The sequence below is a fragment of the Phalacrocorax aristotelis genome, chromosome 1, assembly GCF_949628215.1.
Source record: "Phalacrocorax aristotelis chromosome 1, bGulAri2.1, whole genome shotgun sequence".
In the NCBI taxonomy this organism is placed as follows: Eukaryota; Metazoa; Chordata; class Aves; order Suliformes; family Phalacrocoracidae; genus Phalacrocorax; species Phalacrocorax aristotelis.
This window is the reverse complement of record NC_134276.1, coordinates 27,081,175-27,101,229: the sequence shown is the minus strand read 5'-3', so window position 1 is coordinate 27,101,229 and position 20,055 is coordinate 27,081,175. Positions and strand designations below refer to the sequence as shown.

Genomic DNA, 20,055 nt, shown 5'->3' with positions numbered 1-20,055 from the left:
TGGATCAGCCAGGTTCTGCACATTAATTTGGGGCCACAAAGTGAGAGGGATTACAAAGACCTGTGTCTACAGCTGTGGCTTGTACTGCTGTGAAAAGAGAAGTCAAAACTCCTTCTCTGTCAGAGTCAGGGGGAACAAGAGCACTCATCAACGAGCTCAGCACGGACAAGCACTTTGGAGCCACGAAACAATCTCCTGCCCACATGGGAGTCTGCAGGAAAGGGTGGGAGGTTGACGGCTTTTTGGAGCTGGCCCCATTTCATCTTAATCTGCTCTGGCTCCCGATCTTTTCAAAGTCTCCCCATTGTGTGTGTGATTTCTGCTAAACACGCAGAGAAATTTTTAAGATCAAGGCCATATGATATACCAAGATTAATCTACCCTTTGGCCTTCACCTCTCCCTCCCACTGGGGGAGAGGTTTGGTTCTGCTAATTTGTCATGTTACTTTTTTTTCCCCTGCCATCATTTTTTTTCCTCCTCATGGTTCACCTAAATTGGGGATTTTGGCCCAAACACTCTCAGCATATAATGAAGATAAATAGAATTTTTCATGTCCGCTACATGAATTTTGAAGACATCATTGTTTATTTCACCCAGTTTTAGTGTGGAGAATTTGTAACTCATTTGTAGAATATAAGTATTTTTTCACTTTTATTATATATTGTGGCTGAGTGAGTCCCTGTAGGTCTGTGAAGCAGATGTGTTAGTACAGCCAGTATAACAGCTTCATTCCTTCCCTCATCTTCTGCAATGCAGTCAAGTTTCGAATTGTTATGATATGCAGTAATTAAATGTGAATAAATAAAATATCACCAGATAATGAAGCTGCAGTCCCCTCTGTCATGTTAAATCATTGATGAGGTGCCTGTGAGTAGGAACTGTGGCTGATGTCTTCTGCCTTGAAGTCTCTGATTAGTTTTGGGAGCATTTGTGTAAATTCTTCCGTCGTCTTTGCATCAATAGCCAGAAAAAAATCTTTTGCCTCAATAAAATATATATGGATCATTATATCCTCCTGCCTCATCAATCCATTCCTTTCATGTCTTCTGACACCTGAACTGGAAGTGGACCAATTTTGCAGATAACAGCTATGTAATTCAACTGTGTTACCTTGTTAGGTATCAGTATGTAGTTTGCAAGCTTGTTAGGATAAAGAGTTAGGTGTTTGGGAATAGATGCAGAGTAACTTTATTTATCTATATCTAATTTTAAATTCATATTTACCCCATAAAAATATTAGTTTCAGTGAAGGAATGGAAGAAATAATGACCAAAATTTAAGTCTTTCTTTGCATTTGTCTGTTTCAAAGCAACCCACATGTTAATTCAGATATTTTACATCCTACAATTCCTATTCTGCTGGAAATACAGTATGAATTCAGTATTTATGCTCTTCTGAAAACTCCTCCTGTCCCCGTAATGGCTTTCAACCCATCTAAAACATTACTTCTGTATCTATATCTATTAAGTCTATATATGTAAATATCTCAGATTTATAATACTAATTTCAGACTCTAGACACTTACTTTTAGACTCTACTGTTTCAGCTGTGAGAGGGCCACAGAATATCTAGTTTATAAGCTACGAGAAAGCTGTCATTTGGTTTCATCAGATGTGAATAGCAGGGGAAGGAGCTCCTCTTTGAGCAGGAAGACAATTTCTGCATCGGCTTGGCTACTTTGAAAGGTGCTGCTTGTTTGAAGCAGTTCAGGGAGTTGGAACACCGTTGCTCTTCTTCGGCTGGTCACTTAGAAGATATAGCTCAGTCCGTCAAGTGTTCCTTGCTCCTGGCTTTAGACCATAACTGCTGCAGAAACACCATTGTCCAGTCGCAATCTGTAGGGTGGTGGGATGATGGTCTCTTGTGATTTATCGTTGCATTTGTACTGGTTTATCTTTATAATACTTGCATTCTTTTTGCAATATTTATTGTTAGAGTTACTTTTCCTTAAAGCAATGTCTCTGGTACTCTGCTTTTATATGATTGATGAACTGCACCTTCTGTCACATAAAGATAGCATGGAATATAATAACTAGGAACAAAATTGGACCGGGACTGATTATTTTTCTTCAGTACAATCACAGAATTCCTGTTAATACTAGAGGTGCCCAAGTGAGATTTAAATAAACCCTCTCACACAGTCAAGCAGTCTGTTGCAGCAGTACAGAAGTTAACATATACTAATTTACCTTTCTGAGCTTCATTTTTGTGTCGCTAGGTTGCTACCGGTACTCAGGTTAAATCCAGGATGGTACCTCCAGATGTCTATGCTGCAGTCACAAAGTAAACATGCCTCATTAGAAAACTCCGATTTGTGCATAGCATTCATTCAGCATAGGAAAACATGCCTAACCTACACAACAGAGTTTTGGCATCCGGAATTACCTTTCATCTCCACAGGTTTGCATGCAGGCACATGTAAATGTGGAGTAAGCAAACAAAGCCCAGTTTGTGGCACCTAAATAGAACCACATGCCGCAATCCTCAGCCAGCAGCACAGCTGCCAGCAAAGCTTCAGCGTGCACACATCCCAGGAGCAATGTCAGCAGCTGCGAGCGCAACAACATTTCTGGCAGTGATGTTTTCCAGTTTAGGCCTGGCCACGCTTTACATCTCTTGCCCATCTGTTTGTTTTGCATTGTGTTACATCATCCCGATTGCAATATTTAAACTATAAAATCATTGGGGGATCAGACCGAGGGGGAAGCTGCCTTGTGCAGGTCGCCTCAGGGAGAGCTTTCTTTTCATAGGAGTTGGTGTCAGAGAAAGTGCAGAGGCTTTTTTTTTGTGGGAGGAACAGACATACGGGAAGCTGGGACTGACGCTGACAAAACCACGGGGAGGTTAGAAGCAAATAGGAAAGTTAAGGCAAGGCTATTTTGTCGTCAGTATTTCTACATTTCAGTTATGAAGTGGATATATGATGTTCTTGAAGAGCTGCTTGGGTTCCAGGTACTGGTAGAACAGAGCTTAGGAATTCTAGGGACTGTATTTTATCATTGGTATTGTTCCCTAATTCTGTATTTTGTGACTTTGAACAACATTGCTGTATGTGTGCTTACGTTTGTGAGAAATAAGTCATATTCTCCTAGAATGTTTAGAGGAAAATAGAAGTATGTCCTCTGAATAAACCAGGTTTTTAAGTTAACTTTTGGGTTCAGCTGTCTTTGGAACTCATCGTATTTATTTTTTGAAAAGACTATTGTAAAAAAAAGTATATTAGAATTACTTTTCACAGGAAATTAAGTGTCTTTTTGAGAATATTTACAGAAAATAAGTTAGTAAACATTGGGTTTGCATCAGGTCTTTACTGGTAGCTGTTCCTTATCTGTTCAGAAACAGCTTCTGAGTGTTGCATCCCTTCCAAGCCTAGGAATGCTCTGAAATATTGAGTAATCCCAAACTTCTAAATGCTTGTTGTAGAGAAGTAAGACTTCAAATAAAGAACATATCTGAGAAAATTGTGGGTGACTCACAAAGAATAATATGGCAGAACTTGTTAAATTAATTATTTTTCATCTTTCATAGTTGTTACACGACTTCAACTCAAAGGCAGCCTGGTGTTTTTTCAACCCATATGACAGCCCTCTTCAAACACTTAGTAGAATTTAATCTTCATTTAAAAAATTAGCAATGGATATGGTTCCACATTTCACACGGAATCACAGAATACCAGGTTGGAAGGCACCTCAGGGACCATCTAGTCCAACCTTTCTAGGAAGAGCACAGTCCAGACTAGATGGCCCAGCACCCTGTCCAGACGACTCTTGAAGGTGTCCAATGTGGCCGAGTCAACTACTTCCCTGGGGAGATTATTCCAATGGGTGACTGTCCTCACTGTGAAAAATTTCCCTCTGGTGTCCAATCGGAATCTCCCCAAGAGCAACTTGTGTCCATTCACCCTTGTCCTCAACATGTGACTCCGTGTAAAAAGGGAGTCTCCATCTTCTTTGTAGCTACCCCTTAAGTACTGGTACACGGTGACGGGATCCCCTGAGCCTCCTTTTCTCAAGGCTGAACAAACCCAGTTCATTTGAATTTCTTTAAAATTAATGGAGGAGATATAGGGCTAGAGATGTTTCTTGGACACCACCTTGCAGAACGAAAAATTACATGGGTCAAAGAATTAAAAAAATGAGACACCCCTACAAAACATTCTTGTCTACTGCATTGTTAGGTTTAGCATACTTTATCAATCATAGTAATGCCTTTCATTTCTTTGAAGACAGTCAGCTCAAACTGGATTAATCTAATATCAGCTAAGTTTGTGCAACTCAGTAGTGAAACAATTTTACAAAAAAGACTAAAAACAATGATCCACTGAGATGTTAGATACTATCATAAATGATACCTGTAATTTTATAAGATAGAAAATAAACATTGCTTCCAACAAGAACCTAAATGACTGTATATAAATACAGTCTTATCGATGCCTGGTTAGCACTATTCCTTTCCCCCTTTGCCTACCCACTGCTTGTTGATTATCATTTAAGCATCAGCTGCATATTAAGCTGTGATCCTTGCTTCAAACATTTACAATACAGACTGCTTCAGAAGAGGGTGTGGGCTAACATGTTTTTAATTGGTTGGCTTTTATTTTGGTTTTTTTTTTTTCATGACAGCTTTTCTTGAACTGGGCTAACATGTGTGAATTTCTGTTTTCGTTTTGTTTTTTTCATCTGGACATGCCTATATATGGGTTTAAGAATGAAAGACGTGTGTCTAGGGCAGATTGAGTTGTGGAAGATGTAGATAGAGCCATGCCTCCTCAAGCAACTCTAGCATTGCAAAATCAGTTTAGATCTGTCCAATGAGAGTGAAAAAGGACATAATCCATGAAGTTGGTAAGAAACGTCTTCTCTCACTATTAAAGTACATCATATAGTTGGTTTGGAAGGAGCGTACGTACATCTTAATGGTATGAGAGGATATTAGCCAACAAGATTCTGAATTGTCTGTGAAGGAGAAAGTCTGAATATTTTGGGAGATATCAATTCTGCTAATGCCCTGCTGAGAGAAATTCTTAAAGCTAATCAGTCTGGCTTTTGAAGACAAATAAAAGATTTATGTCTCAATAGTCACCCCACTCAGGAAATGATAATGATTTTAATTCAACCATTAAGCAAGCACTTTTCCCTTGCTAAAATGTTCTTGGACTTTCAGTCAGTTTTACATTAGAGTGCTTCTCTTCCTTTTACTTGTCTTTCAGCTAAATCCAGACAGAAATGCTGACAGTGAAAAAAATTTTGAAGTACCTTCTATGAGTCATACTAGGAAGACTTAGTCAAAAGAATCATAGAAGGGATCTGAGAGGTCCCAAGGGAGAGGACCTGTTATACATAAATTGACTTTACAGGTTTCTGGATAACGTATCTCTGTGAAGTTGTAGTTAGGGAAATTCAACAAGTCCTCCACATGATCTGTTCCAGTACTTCCTTATCCTGGCAGTTAAAAACACATTTCCTCATGTCTGAATTAATCTACCTTTTAGAAACTTAAGGTCGCTCTTCCTTGACCTATTTGTGATACAACTAATATTAGGAATTTATTTTTTCTTCCTTTTGCCAGTCTATTAAGCATTGAAGGCTGCTATTTTGTCTCATCACTTCTTTTCTGAACTAAAGATCCCATGTATATTAGTTATCCTTCATTGGTCATGTTTCCCAGAGTTCTGATCTTTCTTGGTGTTCTCGCAGCCCTCTGAAGGTGAAAGCCTTGTTACTAAATGGGAAACACAGAAGTGGATTTGTTGTGTTAGCTAACACTGCAGTAGCCCTGAGGAGAACACAATAATTCAGGTGTCCTCCACAGAGTGCCCCTATTTATACCAGCAGGATGATGCTGCAATAGTTGGCTTCAGATGCAGACCCACTGCAAAACTTATGTCCCTGTTTGCAGAACTGCTGTATGACATTTATGCAACTGATTCTTGTAGTGAGTTGGCTTCTACCTTTCTTCTGTTGCTTATTTTTTCCTGGTTATAGTACTTCGGACTTGTTGAGTTCTGTCTTTTTTCTGGTGACTTCTCCAGTTTTCAGGATTCTTCCAAATACCATTTATGTTCTTCTACAGTGCCTACAGCTTTACCCATGGTAGTGTCATCTCCAGATTTAAAATGCATACTCAGCTAATTAATAAAAATATTGACTAGTACCAGGCTCAGAAACAAAACCCTGGTGAGTTCCTCGGTTCATTCTCTCCTAGTTTGACAATAAACCATTGGCAACTACTCTGGTTTGGTTTTCCAATACCCATCTTAAAAGCAGTTTCTGTTGATGGTATTTTCCCAAGCTGTGGCTTGGGTTTCAAAATCCCGATTAGAAAAGCTCATCATCTCTACTGTCCCCCCCATTATCCTGTTATAGGAAGGCTACTTTGATACAGCTTGTTCTTGACAGAACTATTTAGACTATTATATATAATTTTTGTATTTTCGAAGCCTCAAATTGTTGTTTCCTTTATTATTATGTATTCTCACAGAATCACAGAATGTTTGAGGTTGGAAAGGACTCTGGAGGTCATCTGTTCCCACTGCTCAAGCAGGGCCACCAGGAGCCAGGTGTCCAGGATCATGTCTAGATGGACTTTGAATAGTCCCAAGGCTGGAGACTCCACCACTCCTCTGGGCAACCTGTGCCAGTGCTCAGTCCTCCCCAGAGAGAAAAAGTGTCTCCTGATGTGCAGAGGGAGCCTCCTGTGTTTCAGTTTGTACCCACTGCCTCTTGTCTTGCCACAACTGAAAGGAAAGGGGCCTGACTCTGTCTTCTTTTTCCATAATCTCAAGTTAGGCTGTATGTTCTGCAGCTCTCAGTTTTCTGATTTGTCCCAGTTTTAAAGATTGGCAGTTGCTTTGACTTTTTCTAGTCTTTTCAGGACTTTACTTGTCCTTCACTATTATCAAAAATGTATTGTCTGGTAGCTGAGAGATTGTCTCAGGTGTGCCCCTGAATATTCTTCACATCTAGCTAATTTGAAAATGTTATCTAAGGATTCTGTCTAACTTGTTCTTTTGTCACTAAGGTTATCTGCCTTATTGTGGTTAGTCTTTTTAATGAAAATTGAAACGAATAAAAAAAATTAAAGAGTTGGCTTCTCATATTCATCTGTTTTTAATGGTTGGTTTATATTTCTATGTTGTTATTTATGTGCAAGACTCCTTGCTAATCTAACTAATTAGCTGTATAAGTGCCACAGGAATTTGGTTTGTGCTTAACCGTTGTGACTATAATCTTAATCCCAGTATAGTTTATTTTTTCTTTGAAGGAGAAAAAAGGCTTTTAAAACTTAATACTGCACAATAAAGTTGTTAGACTGATAAGTGCATTATAAATATGCAGATTTACTTGAAAAAAAGCATCAAAGCAGAAATAAATAGGACAGTTTAGATACATATTTTCTCCCTCACCACCAATCAGTTACACAGAAAAATCTAACTTCAGGGGAGCTGGTTAAAATGTGTTAACTGTTTTGAATGGATGTTTCTCAGTAATACCTTTAGCTGATGCTTTCCATGTGAAGCCGATGTTCTGCAAATGGGGACTTTTTACTTTTCCAACTGTGGAAAGGTCTTGAGCTTGTAAACTTCCAAAGCAATCATTTGAGATGGAAGATGGTTGAAAACAAGTGATACTTTTCAGACAGCAAGTAATAGTACCAAAACCCCAGAATTTGTTGGACTGCAACATTGTCACTTCTTTTAAGCTGGAGTAAAAAAAAATATGATGGAATGCCTGTGTACTTGATGCTTAGGATTTTGTTAATATTTACCATATGGATTGGATAGGAGGTCTGTTTATTCTCAAAGTACAGAACAAGATGAATTTTAATACGTAACATGACAAATATTATCTCTTTGTGCTGAACAGGAAAGCAAGCCATTGATCTTGCTGAACAGAAAAGTTCAGAACTAATGAATTTATACCATCCTCTCATTTCATCTCCAATTGCATGAACAGTGTCAAGAAAAATGCCATCCAAATTGTGCAGATAAAGTAAGGCACTTCAGTGGTGAATTTTTCCCCTAACTTCACCAGGGGTATTTGAGGTATATCTGCTGTTAGCGTATGGTACGGTAAACAAGCTTTTCTTACAGAAAGAAAAAGAAAGCCATAAGCAAAGGCAGGACACATTTCTTTGTTTCATGAAGAATAAAGCTGAGGCCACAAATAAAAATAATACAGTTGATCGCAGTTGTAATCAGCTGTGTCATCTTAAGCATTTCCAGTTAAAAGTAACTTTCTGATATTTTGGTCAGTGGAGCTAGGTGGTAAACCTGGAGAAGTAGGGGAAGGGTTCTGAATATAGGGGCAAACTCATGAACATTTGTATCAGTATTGGAACAGCTTGGGTGAATTATATTGAGCAAACAGTGATAATTAAAATCTCTGAAAGTGAACCCAAGTATGTGGCAAGGCACACAAGACATGCATGTTAAAGATTACATGTGCGCTAGCGGTGTGTTTTAGCTCATGAAGAAATTCCTATTTTGACTTAGTCTTCAAGTTTCTTAAAAATAATTTCTGATAATGTAATTTCAGTTTCTAAAATTAATATTTTACACATGCAAATTCATTCACATAGATTCAGTAGGAAATATTTAAAATTAATTTAGGCAAGCAGTTTTTGAAGATGTCTTCTAGTTTTGGCTGTCTACAAATGAGGAGTTGGAAAATAATTAGATACTGTGCCTTGTCAGAGTAGCTGTTGCAACAATGAAAAAATTTTTTTAACTCCTTATTATCACTTCTGTAGGGTGGAATTTTTCATGATAGCAGATTCCTTCTCTGTTGAAAAGTAAAATTTAACATCATAGTGTTTGTATAGCCAAAATATTAACAGGGAGGTTTGTGTGAGATGGTTCTGACAAGAAGTTTAGCACTTGGAGAAGGCAAGAAGATAAAATCTAGTCATACACAGTAAGATCATGAAATACAGCAAAAATCTTGTGTTACTGTTTGTATTGAGTAAAAGAGCCCGTCTCCATCCAAAGATACTGATTCTAGTTTGGGTATGTTCACCAGTACTCAAAATCTATAATTTATATCTGGTCATTCATGAGCAAGATTCATCTTTTCTAACTTACAGGTTCCTGAGATAGGTCACATAAATTAACATCTTCCATTGACTGTAGAAGGACCATGGGGTAAATAGTTCATATGTATGCATCATATTTTTAGCTGTCTGGTACTATATGAGTTCAGTCCTGCCAGCAGTGTCTTTAAGTTATGTAGACAGGAACATGTTTGAAGATAAAGTAGGAAATACTTGAAGCAACACTTTGATTAAACATAAAATCTGTTTACCTTTTTAGAAAAACTTTCTGGGTGACTTCACTGAATTTAGAAACAATTTAGGCCTTTGAAAGTTATACATTAGAGCAGAATGAGATATTACTGATAATATATGAATTCACTAATACCTTCCTTATTTCTAACGTACAAGGCATTTTTGGAGTAATACATACATCTGAAAGCATTCTTAGGCTGGGTAAACTATTTGCATTCCTAAGAGCTTGCAAGATTCTCTATTTTATTGATTTGCAATAAGGCATAGATGGCTTTAATTGTTCGTCTTTATTGTATGTAGCTTTTGCCTTGTCAGTGAATACTTATCCCAGTTTCATAATTGGAGAATGATTTTTCACATAAAAGAAAATCTAGCTTTTTATATATATTTTATACCCCAATCAAAGCATGTTCCTTGGGGGGGAAAAAAAAAAAAAAAAAAGAAAAAGAAAAAAAGAGAGATTTGGGTATTTGCTACCACAAATATTCAGTGCACAGTTGAAATAGGCAGTATTCCTAATCTGTATCATGAGTGGAGGGCTGGTTACTGGTCAGAAATCAAATCACAACATTAGATGTCTCAGAAAACCATGCATTTACAGTGACAGATAGCTTAGTGCATGGGATAAAACTTTAGGATCTTGTATTCTGTGCATACATCACTGTCCATCTGCATCAGGAGCACATTGAACAGGAAAGCATGCAGGACAAAATTGAAGTAGGCATAACCATGACGATAGAAGATTTGAAATCACTTAAACTTCTGTGAAACACCCTATATCCCTTTCATTTCTGGAAACTGTATGATAGTTACCCTTTTGAACATGTTGTAAGTACAAGTCATAGCTGCCACTGATTCATGAGTAGGGTTGGGTGAAGTGCAGTATATATCAATGCCACTAGACAGGATGGTACCATTTCCTCTTTGCTGAAGAGAGTGAAACTTAGTTCTGCAAACAGAAGATTACTGGTTTTAATTGAAGGCATGAATGCAACTGAAAAGTAAAATCTTATTAGCTGCATTAAGAATTAGCAACATGGAACAAATTGCTCTTAACATTAAAAACTAAAATCGGTACTGCATTTGGGGTAACGATCTACTGATTGGCTTCAGGACACTGCTAGTGAGGCTAATGTCTTTAAGCAGTGGTAAAAGGTACCAGCCTAAGGCTTACAGTAAAGTGGCTTACCAACAACCACAGACATCCTTGATCCTCCTCCTTGCTTATCTGTAGGATACAGCTGTTGCTGAAACCAAGTTAAATGTTCTCGTCTTAGAGAAACAGATTGGCAGGGATACTGAAAAAATAAATATCTATCCCTAACACAAGGACCACAAAAAAAGGCAAAACACAGCAGAAAGTGATATTTTAGCCCAGAAAGAACTCGTGAAGGCCATATAGTCAAGTTCTGAGTAGCTGACAAGTAAGCCTTTTTGATCTCCTGGTAATTTAGATAACCTTTCACGGTCCTCTCTAGAAACAAGTTAAATTTGTTCATTTTATGACACATTTATTGCAGATTAGTTACTCTCTGCTGCTTTCTTTCCATTGTAAAATCTAATGAACATAGAAGCTAATGAAACAGTTTGGAAATGGAACATCACAAAGCTGGAGACTGGAGGCGTTATGATTCTGCGTGCTAGCATCCCTTAATTACTTCATGCTTACATTTTGTACATTTGACAACAGGAAGAATCAAGAGCTCACAAGTAAATGTTTTGGGGTTACTCCTAGTGGTACCAGTTCCTACTGCTCATTTACACCAGCATGCAATCTCAGGAACTTTGTGTTCCTTATCTTGTCCCTGCAGTGTCTCAGTGATGTCAAATCATGGCCTTGGGATATTTCCTCTTTTCTTCTCAGCCTTATTGTTAATGTCCATTAAATGCCTCAGACCTCTGTGGTAATATTCCATGCTATAAAGGGATTGCAATGTTACATTCTTAGTCTCACTGCCCATAGTCTGTACTTCTCTCTCCTACTTTGTAGTTCTGTCTGTAGTTACACAATAGAACATCTTATTGCAAGATGTTTTGGCTGGGAAAACATTCTTATTTATCTGGTATTCTGAGTTGGAAAGCAATAAAGCCTGTGATCAGACCTTAAAGTTGACCTTCTTTTGCTTCACGTTACCACGGGTATCATAATTTTGTTCCTTTAATCTTAGTCAGTTGATGGTGAGAGGAAGGACTGGGGCTTCGTGATACATTTCTTTCCTCACTGAACAAACTATAGAAACACCTGGTGTTTCTTCTTGGCTGAACATGCCCAAATGAGTGCGAAAAGCAGTATAACTCTCTTCTGTCAGGAATTCAGATCTATTTCTGATACAGTTTTGGCATCGAAAGAAAATCAGGGGAAAAAATCCTCTTCTATTTCATGGTTTACCAAAGACCTGTTTATAGTTATCAGAATACTGTTGATGAGGAGAAGATACGTATTTATTTCCTTACCAGTATAGATTCTGTGTAGAAAACATGGTTTTAAAAAACAACCACTTTGGCTTTTTTTTTTCCCTTCCTCTTTATCTACACATAGTTTTCCTACAGCAACAGGTAGATTATGGTAATGGCTTAAAGGCAACAAGCAGTGGTTGTGTGGCTTCTGAGTGGGATATTTGCCTGCAGTAAAATTTAATTTTTGAAGCTAAATGTGGCAACAGAATTGCATACATAAACTGAAGCCTATTCGCAACAAGAAGCATACATTCTGCCCATGACTGGAAACCCCTTTAGACTCTCTAGCTAGTCTTGCCACAGTTTTTGAAGGCGTGGGTTGCATGACCCTGATGTGTGCAGTACTGAAAGCTTGCGCATATGCTTTTCTGCAGGCCATGCTGTAGCCCATATCATTTATGAAGAAGCTTGTAAACCCATAGGAAACATGGCACTTGACAAAATTTACTCTAGGGTTCGCAGTGGTATTCAAGCAGAGAGCATATATGCTCACTTGAACTATGAACTTTTAAAACTTCATGACCTGCAAATTATTTTTGAGATAAAAAGTAAAATTGTGCCAAAGAAGTTCATAACTGAGCTTAAAAGTGTTTGTACAAATAGTAAAATAGGGAAAGAGAGACATTTTCTGTGACACAGACTAAAGAGAAGAGTCATTCTGAGAGCAAATGCTAACAGCATCCAGGGCTTTATAAACAGGAGCGGAGCCAGTAGAGACAGAGTTAGACCCCTCTACCCAGCATATGTGAGGCCACGTCTGGAATACTGTGTCCACTTTCAAGTCCCCCAGTTCAAGGAAGACACCGTTAAATTGTGATGAGGAGTTGGGGGAGGACCATCATGATGGTGGGGGGCTAGAGCACTTGCCCTGTGACAAGAATAGGCTTATGGAGCTGGACTTGTTCAACCTGGGAGAGAGGTGTCTTCAGGTGGACCTACCAGCATCCCCCAGTGCCAATGGGGCAGCATCTGTTCTTCATCAAGAAGATGGAGTGAGGCTCCTCACAGTGATGCATGGTAGGAGGATGAGAGATGATAGGTATATATTGAAACAAGAATTTTGGACGGGATATAAAGAAAAACATTTTCACTATGATGGCAGTCAGGCACTGGAATGGGTTTGCCCAGGTAGGCTGTGCAATCTCCATCCTTGAGGATTTTCCAGAAACAACTGGACAAAGCCCTGAGAATCAAAGAATCTCAGAATGATAAAGGTTGTAAGGGTCTTCGGAAAGTTGTCTGGTCCAACTCCCCTGCTCAAGCAGAGCCACCTAGAGCAGGTTGCCCAGTACCACGTTCAGACAACTTTTGAATGTCTCCAAGGATGGAGATTTCACAGTCTCTCTGGGTAGCCTGTGCCAGTGCTCAGTCACCCTCACAGTAAAAAAGTTCAGACAGAAGCTCCTGTGTTTCAGTTTATGCCCATTGCTTCTTGTTCTGTCACTGGACACTGCTGAAAATAGCCAGGCTCTATCTTCTTTGCACCCTTCTTTAAGGTATTCATATAGATTGATAAGATTCCCTGAGTTTTCTCTTCATTAGGCTTAACCATCCTAGCTCCCCCAGCTTTTTGTTGTATGAGAGATGCTCCAGTCCCTTAACCATCCTTGTGACTCTTTGTTGGACTCTCTCCAGTATGTCCATGTCTCTCTTGTACTGGGGAGCCTAGAACTAGACACAGCACTCCAGGTGTGGCCTCACCCGTGCTGAGCAGAGGGAAAGATCACCTCTCTCGACCTGCTGGCAACACTCCTCCTAAAGCAATCGAGGATACCATTTGTCTTCTTTGCAGCAAGGGTGTGTTGCTGGCCCGTGGTCATCTTGTTGTCCACCAGGACCCCCAGGTCCTTTTCTGCAAAGTTGCTTTCCAGCTGGGTGACCCCCAGCATATATTGGTGCCTGTGGTTGTTTCTCCCCAGTTACAGGACTTTCGACTTCTTGTTGCACTTCGTGAGGTTCCTGTCAGCCCATTTCTCCAGCATGGCCATGTCCCTCTGGATGGCAGTACAGCCCTCTGGTGTATCAGCCACTCCTCCTGGTTTTATGTCATCAGCAAACTTGCTGAGGGGACACTCTGCCCCATCATCCAGATCATTAATGAAGATGTTGAGCAGGGCTGGAGCCAGTGTTGACCCCTGGGGTACACTGCTAGCTACTAGCCTCCAATTAGACTTCATGCCACTGATCACCACCCTCTGGGCCCAGCCATTCAGTTTTCATTCTACCTTACTGTCTGTTCATTAGGCCCATACGTCAACAACCTGTCTGTGAGGATCTTGGGGCAGATGGTGCAGATGGTGTTGAAAGTCACACAGAAGCCCAGGTAGACAATAGCCACTGCTCTCCCCTTATCTACCAAGGCAGTCATCTCATTGCAGAAGGTTATCAAATTGGTCAAGCATGACTTCCCCTTGATGAGTCCATGCTGACTACGTCTGATTATTTTCTTGTCCTTAGTGTGCCTTGAAATAATTTTCAGGATTCATTGTTCTGTCACTTTCCCAGGGATTGATGTGAGACTGACCTGTCCGTTTTCCCTGGGTACTCCTTTCTGCCCTTTTTGAAGATAGGAGTGGGATTTTCTGGGTCTTCAGGCACCTATCCCAATCACCATGATCATCCAAAGATGACAGACTTCACACTGACATCAGCCAACTCCCTCAGCAATTAGGGACCTATCAGGTCCCATGGACCTATGTACATCTACTTCGCTTAAGTATTCACTAATCTGATCCTCTTTCACCAAGGGCAGACCTTCCTTTCTCCAGACTTCCCCTCTGCTTCTGGGACATGTGGTTCCAGAAGGCCCGTCTTGCTACTAGATACTAGAGACCAAGGAAAAGCAGGCATTCAGTACTTCAGCCTTTTCCATGTTCTGTGTCACCAGGACCCCTGCCTCATTCAGCAGTGGGTGCACATTTTCTTTAATCTTCCTTTTGTTCTGTATGTATGTAAAGACACACTTCTTGTTACCCTTGACACCTCTTACCAGATTCAATTCCAGCTAGGCTTTGGCTTTCCTAACTGTTTCTGCATGCTTGAACTTGATCAATATTCCTTCCAGGTTACAACTGGCTTATCCATACAGACCTCCTGGCATTTTTACGCAACTTCCTGCTTGTTGAGATGGTCTTTTCTGGAGCTTGGAGGGGGTGATCCTTGAATGTTAATCAGCTTTCTTGGGATTCTCTTCCCTCCAAGGCCTTATCCAATGAGACTGTTCCAAGCAGATCCCTGAAGAGTCCTAAGTCTGCTCTCCTGAAGTCCAGGACTGTGATCTTGCTTTTCGCCCTGCTCCATCCTTTCACAATCCTGAACTCTGCTATCTCATGGTCACTGCAGCCAAGGCTGCCTTCAGCCTTCACATCCCCAATGACCCCTTCCTTTTTGTGAGTGTGAGCAGAGCATCTCTGCTCACTGGTTTCTCTATCACTTGGATCAGGAGGTTGTTATTGATGTTCTCCAGGATCCTCCTGGTCTGTTTATGCCCTGCTGTGTTGTTCCTTAGGTTCGTTCAGGTGTCCCCCAAGTGTACCAGGATTGAATGTGAGGCTACTTCTGGCTTTGAGCAGGACATTGGGCTAGAGACCTTCTCATGTCCAGCGTGGATTATCCTATGATCCTGTGATAATTGTTCATTTCTCAAATTATCATTTGAACAGATGATCATCTGTGTTTCTTCTCCAGTGATGAGAGATTTAATATTCAGCTAGCTGTGAGAGGTGGCTTCCTCATAGGATAATATGCCACTAGTATAGGGATACTCAAATAACAGGTCATGTTCTATATGTAGCCTGTCAGGATAATTTGCAGACCACTCCTGACATCACCCTTTCTAAGGAGACTGTCAGGAGTGAGGGGTGGTCAAATGCCCTAAGGGGTGCTGCCAGCCTCTCCTTTAGTACCACTTTCTGCCTGGTCCTTTCTAATGCTATGAGGGACAAATTCAAATACAGAATCTTATCTCTAACCTCATTCTAATTCTGGGTGCTTATAAGGTATTCAGAGAACTTGAATGAGTATTAATACTTGTAATAAGATGAGAGTTATGGTTTAGTGCATAGCATGAATTGCAAGAAAGGAATGCAGATAATTGTTTTCTGTACATGCTGGAAACAGGAAAGCTTTTTATATAGTAAGGTATATTAAAGTAGCTGGTTCTTCATGGACTTTTAAGTTTTTCTGCTAAGCAAATGACTACAGTCTAATTGTTTTAGCTTGACTGGGTCATTCTACTTTAGTCTTTTTGTTTATTGATCATTAGAATATTCAGTTCCCTTCCCAACTGATTCCTGTGAATGGGGCCCACACTGGGATTACATCTTAGTTTTACATTGTCAAACAAGTCGGCTGTTAGGTGTTGGGACATTTTAAGTCTTTGTTTACAGGAAAGGTTAAGAACCTGTTTGCATTCGACATGTATAGACAGTTTCTGACGCAGCAGTTTATGCCAATACATCAGTGCAAGGTTCCTGCTGTAGTTACCTAGTGAAATCTAACTGAAAGCTTTAATCTAAATCCTCCTGTTTTCAGTTGATAATTTCCTCTTACAACAGAGTAAATGTTTTTTCTCCATTTCCACTCATCATTCAGTATTAAATGAGAATAGTCATCAATGAATCACATAAAATGTCAACAGAAAGAAATTAGCTGCTTTTGGGCATTAGGAAGGTGCGAGAGTTTGGGAAGAAAAACTTCTTTGGGAAACCCAGGATATTTCTCTGGTCCCCTCTGCTCTCAGCTGTGCTGGATGGTCCCTCAGTAACGCATCAGTTCTTGCTTCCTTCAACAGCTTGACAAAAGTCAAACAGTTAGGGCAGCCAAGAGAAATACACTTCATGACATCATTCTCTGGTGGATATGTTTAAGTTAATTAGTTATGCTCAGTTTTATTTCTTTGTTCTCTAATCTGTCTAAACTGTGTTACAGGCTCCACTGATCATCTGGAAGACTAAATAATGTGCAGGCTTGTACATGGTATTTTCTGACTAGGGAGAAAAAATCCTTGTTTATTTCTCTTAAACTATGTTGAGGAACCCTAACCATGGGAAGAAAATGGGGAACAGGTCTGATACAGAACTAAATGTTTATTGATATATTCTTACAGAAGTGAACTATACTGACATCATCAAGTGAAGACAGTATAAACATTGCTGCAGACTTCTAATTGTATATTGGCTAAGAAGTGGAAATCCCTTTTTTCCCCTGACTGTATATGATGTCTGGTGATTAATTTAGTATCCATTATGAGTGCAAGACATCAGCGTTATGCACACTAAGTTCTTTTATCCTCAGGCCAAGAATCATTTTGCAGGCATAATGCAAGAATGCCTACAGAGCTGTGTGGGTGTATATAAACTCTAACCTGAACATCTTGCAGTGTTCTCAAGTGGGAGGGTAATTTTGCCTCTTCATTGATTTTACTGATGCGTCTTATGAGCAAGTAGTGCCATTTCCCTCAACCTGTGATGAATTGCGTGTGCTATACAATGTGGGCTGTTGCTCACCAGAGGATTAAGCAGGAGCAACAAACCTGCTTCACTTTCTTCAAACCTCTCATGAGTGACAGACACCTGCGTCATCTTGCACAGTCTTAACATTTTGATATATAAAAGCAGCCTTCCCTTTCTTCTAGAGGAGACTGCCTAGGTTGACAAAAATGCTTACATTGCATTTGGATCATTTACAAAAAACCCACTGCGTTACTTGTGCTGAAATCTTCAAAAGCAAATAAATTTTATGTGTAGTCTCAGCACTGTTAAATTAAGCTGTCCTAAGTACCTGCAGTAACCATGGTATCTAAAAGTCTGGATTACTGCAGCAGTTCTTTGTCTGGGATGTGGTACATACTGTACTTGGATTTTAATTGAGCCATTTATACAGATTTTATATTTTCCCATAAAACTCCTCAAGATGAATGAAAACAAGTGGGGGCTACATGTTTGTGCTTTTCAGTGGTGTTTCTGTTACAGAATCTTGATGACTTTCCTAATTGCTAACTTATGCAGTTTCTTTGTCTTTTAGAATGTCGGGTGGTGAAATCCACTTCCTATACCAAAATAGCTTCAACTTCACGTAGGAGCACCACCAAGAGCCCGGGCCCATCCCGACGCAGCAAGTCTCCTGCTTCTACCAGCTCAGGTAAAGAAAGCAAGAAATCTTTCTTAACAACAGCCACCAATCTTTCAGTACAATTGGCAATGTGCTTAAAATTGTATGTTTCTGTGAAAAATATTGTTTGTATGGAAGAGTTGATAGTAAAAATTAACTTGTTTTCTCAGTTGCATCTGAGATGGAGTATCTTCCCAGTACAAAATAATTCTTCAGTGTTTTATAATACCATCATACCCTGGCATTACCATAGTTCATTTTATTTTATTTTCCATGCATGATTTTACTGCCAATACCTAAAGACTGACAAAAAGAGGTATTCTTTGTACTAGGAACTGAATAAGCACAGTGCAGAAAGTAGTCCAAGTTACACGGCATAGGATCTGTGTCTGCAAAAGTTGATTTCACAGTCTTTTTTTTGTATTTTGTTTCTGAGAGAGTTAAGAGGCAGCAGGGAGGAAAGGATAGGTTTGAGACAATGAGGATATTGAGGAAAGGGGGGCAGGGCAGAGAAAGAATGCAATTACAGATGTGAATGTGAGGTGCAAAGATAGCTGAGGAAGAAATACGTTGGAGTTGACCTAACAAGCCAGTGGTACAGGCTGGAGAAGACACAGCAAAAAGGTTTAAAAAGTTCTGTCTGAAGGCCTTTGCTTTGGCTGCCTTTGCAGCTGCTGCCACTGAGTAGTCTATGACTAGTTTCCCCCTGCAGCTGTTTCCCAAGCAAAACAAATAAATAATCAAAAAAGGGCATTAGATGATTTGCCAGTGTTGGTGCCTGAAAGTACAAATAGTACTGGGTGTGGGCCAGTTGAGTAAACCCAATCCAGCATTTGTAGCATTGCTTGTGAGTATGGATTTTGCAAGAGGCAAGCATTAGAGCCATCTGAAAGCTACCTCACTCTTTCTGCTGTAAGTCTTCTGCCAACAGGGAAGCTAACATCTTACTGGGACCTTCGTCCAGCACCATAAGGTCTTTACGGGGAGGTGGTGATCAGAATGACTTCAAAGAGGGGAGGTGTGGACCAGCTGGAACCATATTTTTCAAAAGAAGACTAAGCTGAGAAAGAAACCTTAGGGAAGGAGGAAAATGGGAGAGACACAATGAGAGAGAGAGGCGTAGGTGTGGGTAGCAGTGCTGGGAGGCAATGTGCTTCCTACACATTCTAAGAACAGCTGAAATGGAGAAACCTGAAAAGAGGTAATAGGAAGAGGTATCAATTGTGAGGAACAAGCCCAGAGTAGCTTTCTTAATCATACATTGAGTAGCTTTCTTTGTAGCTAGGTGGAACAGAGTTCAATTAACCTTTAGCAAGGGAGGCCCTGTTTGGTGTGTGAATGTTATGGAGTCTCTGGTTTCTTCTAATGAATATTCGTTTGGGAATACATGTAATGGGCACTGAACTGTATATGTTCATTTCTATGTGGAATAACTGTCCTGCTATGCATAACAAATGTTTCTGCCATGGGACTAACAACACTTTTGCCATGTTGACTATGTGACACCATGTTCATTTTGGTCCTGAGAGAAACAGTACCATTTTTACTTAAACATGCAGGAGAAGTGTAAGTGAGAAAATCTTAATTTCCTGCAGTTCAGTTTTACAGGGTCTGAGCAGAATACCATTACATGTTCAATCACTGAAAAGATCAGGAGATTATTTTGCAGCTTGTGAAAAAAATGAATGTTTTCATTATGGCACAATAATAATTAATATATCATTACATTTATAACAAGAAAAGAAACAGTGTAGTGGAAATATTAAAAATGCAAACCATTTTGTACGGTTTTGTGCTAATGACAGATATACCCATCTTAAAAATATCTTATGTAAAAGCAATAAATTTGCAGGAAATAAGCACATAGTAGTTAGTCAAAAGATGGTCCATGTCCTTGCCTCTTTGACATAATCATTTGGACACTGTACTTAAGATTTTCTTAGAGAAAGACATCAGAAAAGCCCTACAGGAAAGTATAGGATGCAGACAAGTGGTAGGAGCCTGGGTGAAGAACTGACTGAAGGGCAGGGCTCAAGGGCTTGTAGTGAATGGGGCTAAATCTGGCTGGCGACCAGTCACCTGCGGTGTTCCTCAGACCTTAATTCTGGGGTCCGTTCTGTTCAATATTTTTATCAATGATCTGGACGCAGGAGTTGAACAAACCATCAGCAAATACTAAACTCGGCGGTGCTCTTGACTCT

General features: G+C 39.8%; 1 protein-coding gene across 3 annotated transcripts in view; it reads left to right on the top strand.

The window, feature by feature from the left end:
* The window catches only part of DCLK1 (doublecortin like kinase 1), a 253,696-nt gene that overhangs the window by 155,045 nt on the left and 78,596 nt on the right, over positions 1 to 20,055 (top strand). For all 3 annotated transcript variants that reach the window (XM_075085130.1, XM_075085137.1, XM_075085155.1), the window contains exon 5: positions 17,768 to 17,884. In XM_075085130.1, coding sequence (XP_074941231.1) covers positions 17,768 to 17,884 — 117 coding nt within the window. The remainder of the gene's footprint in view (positions 1 to 17,767; positions 17,885 to 20,055) is intronic.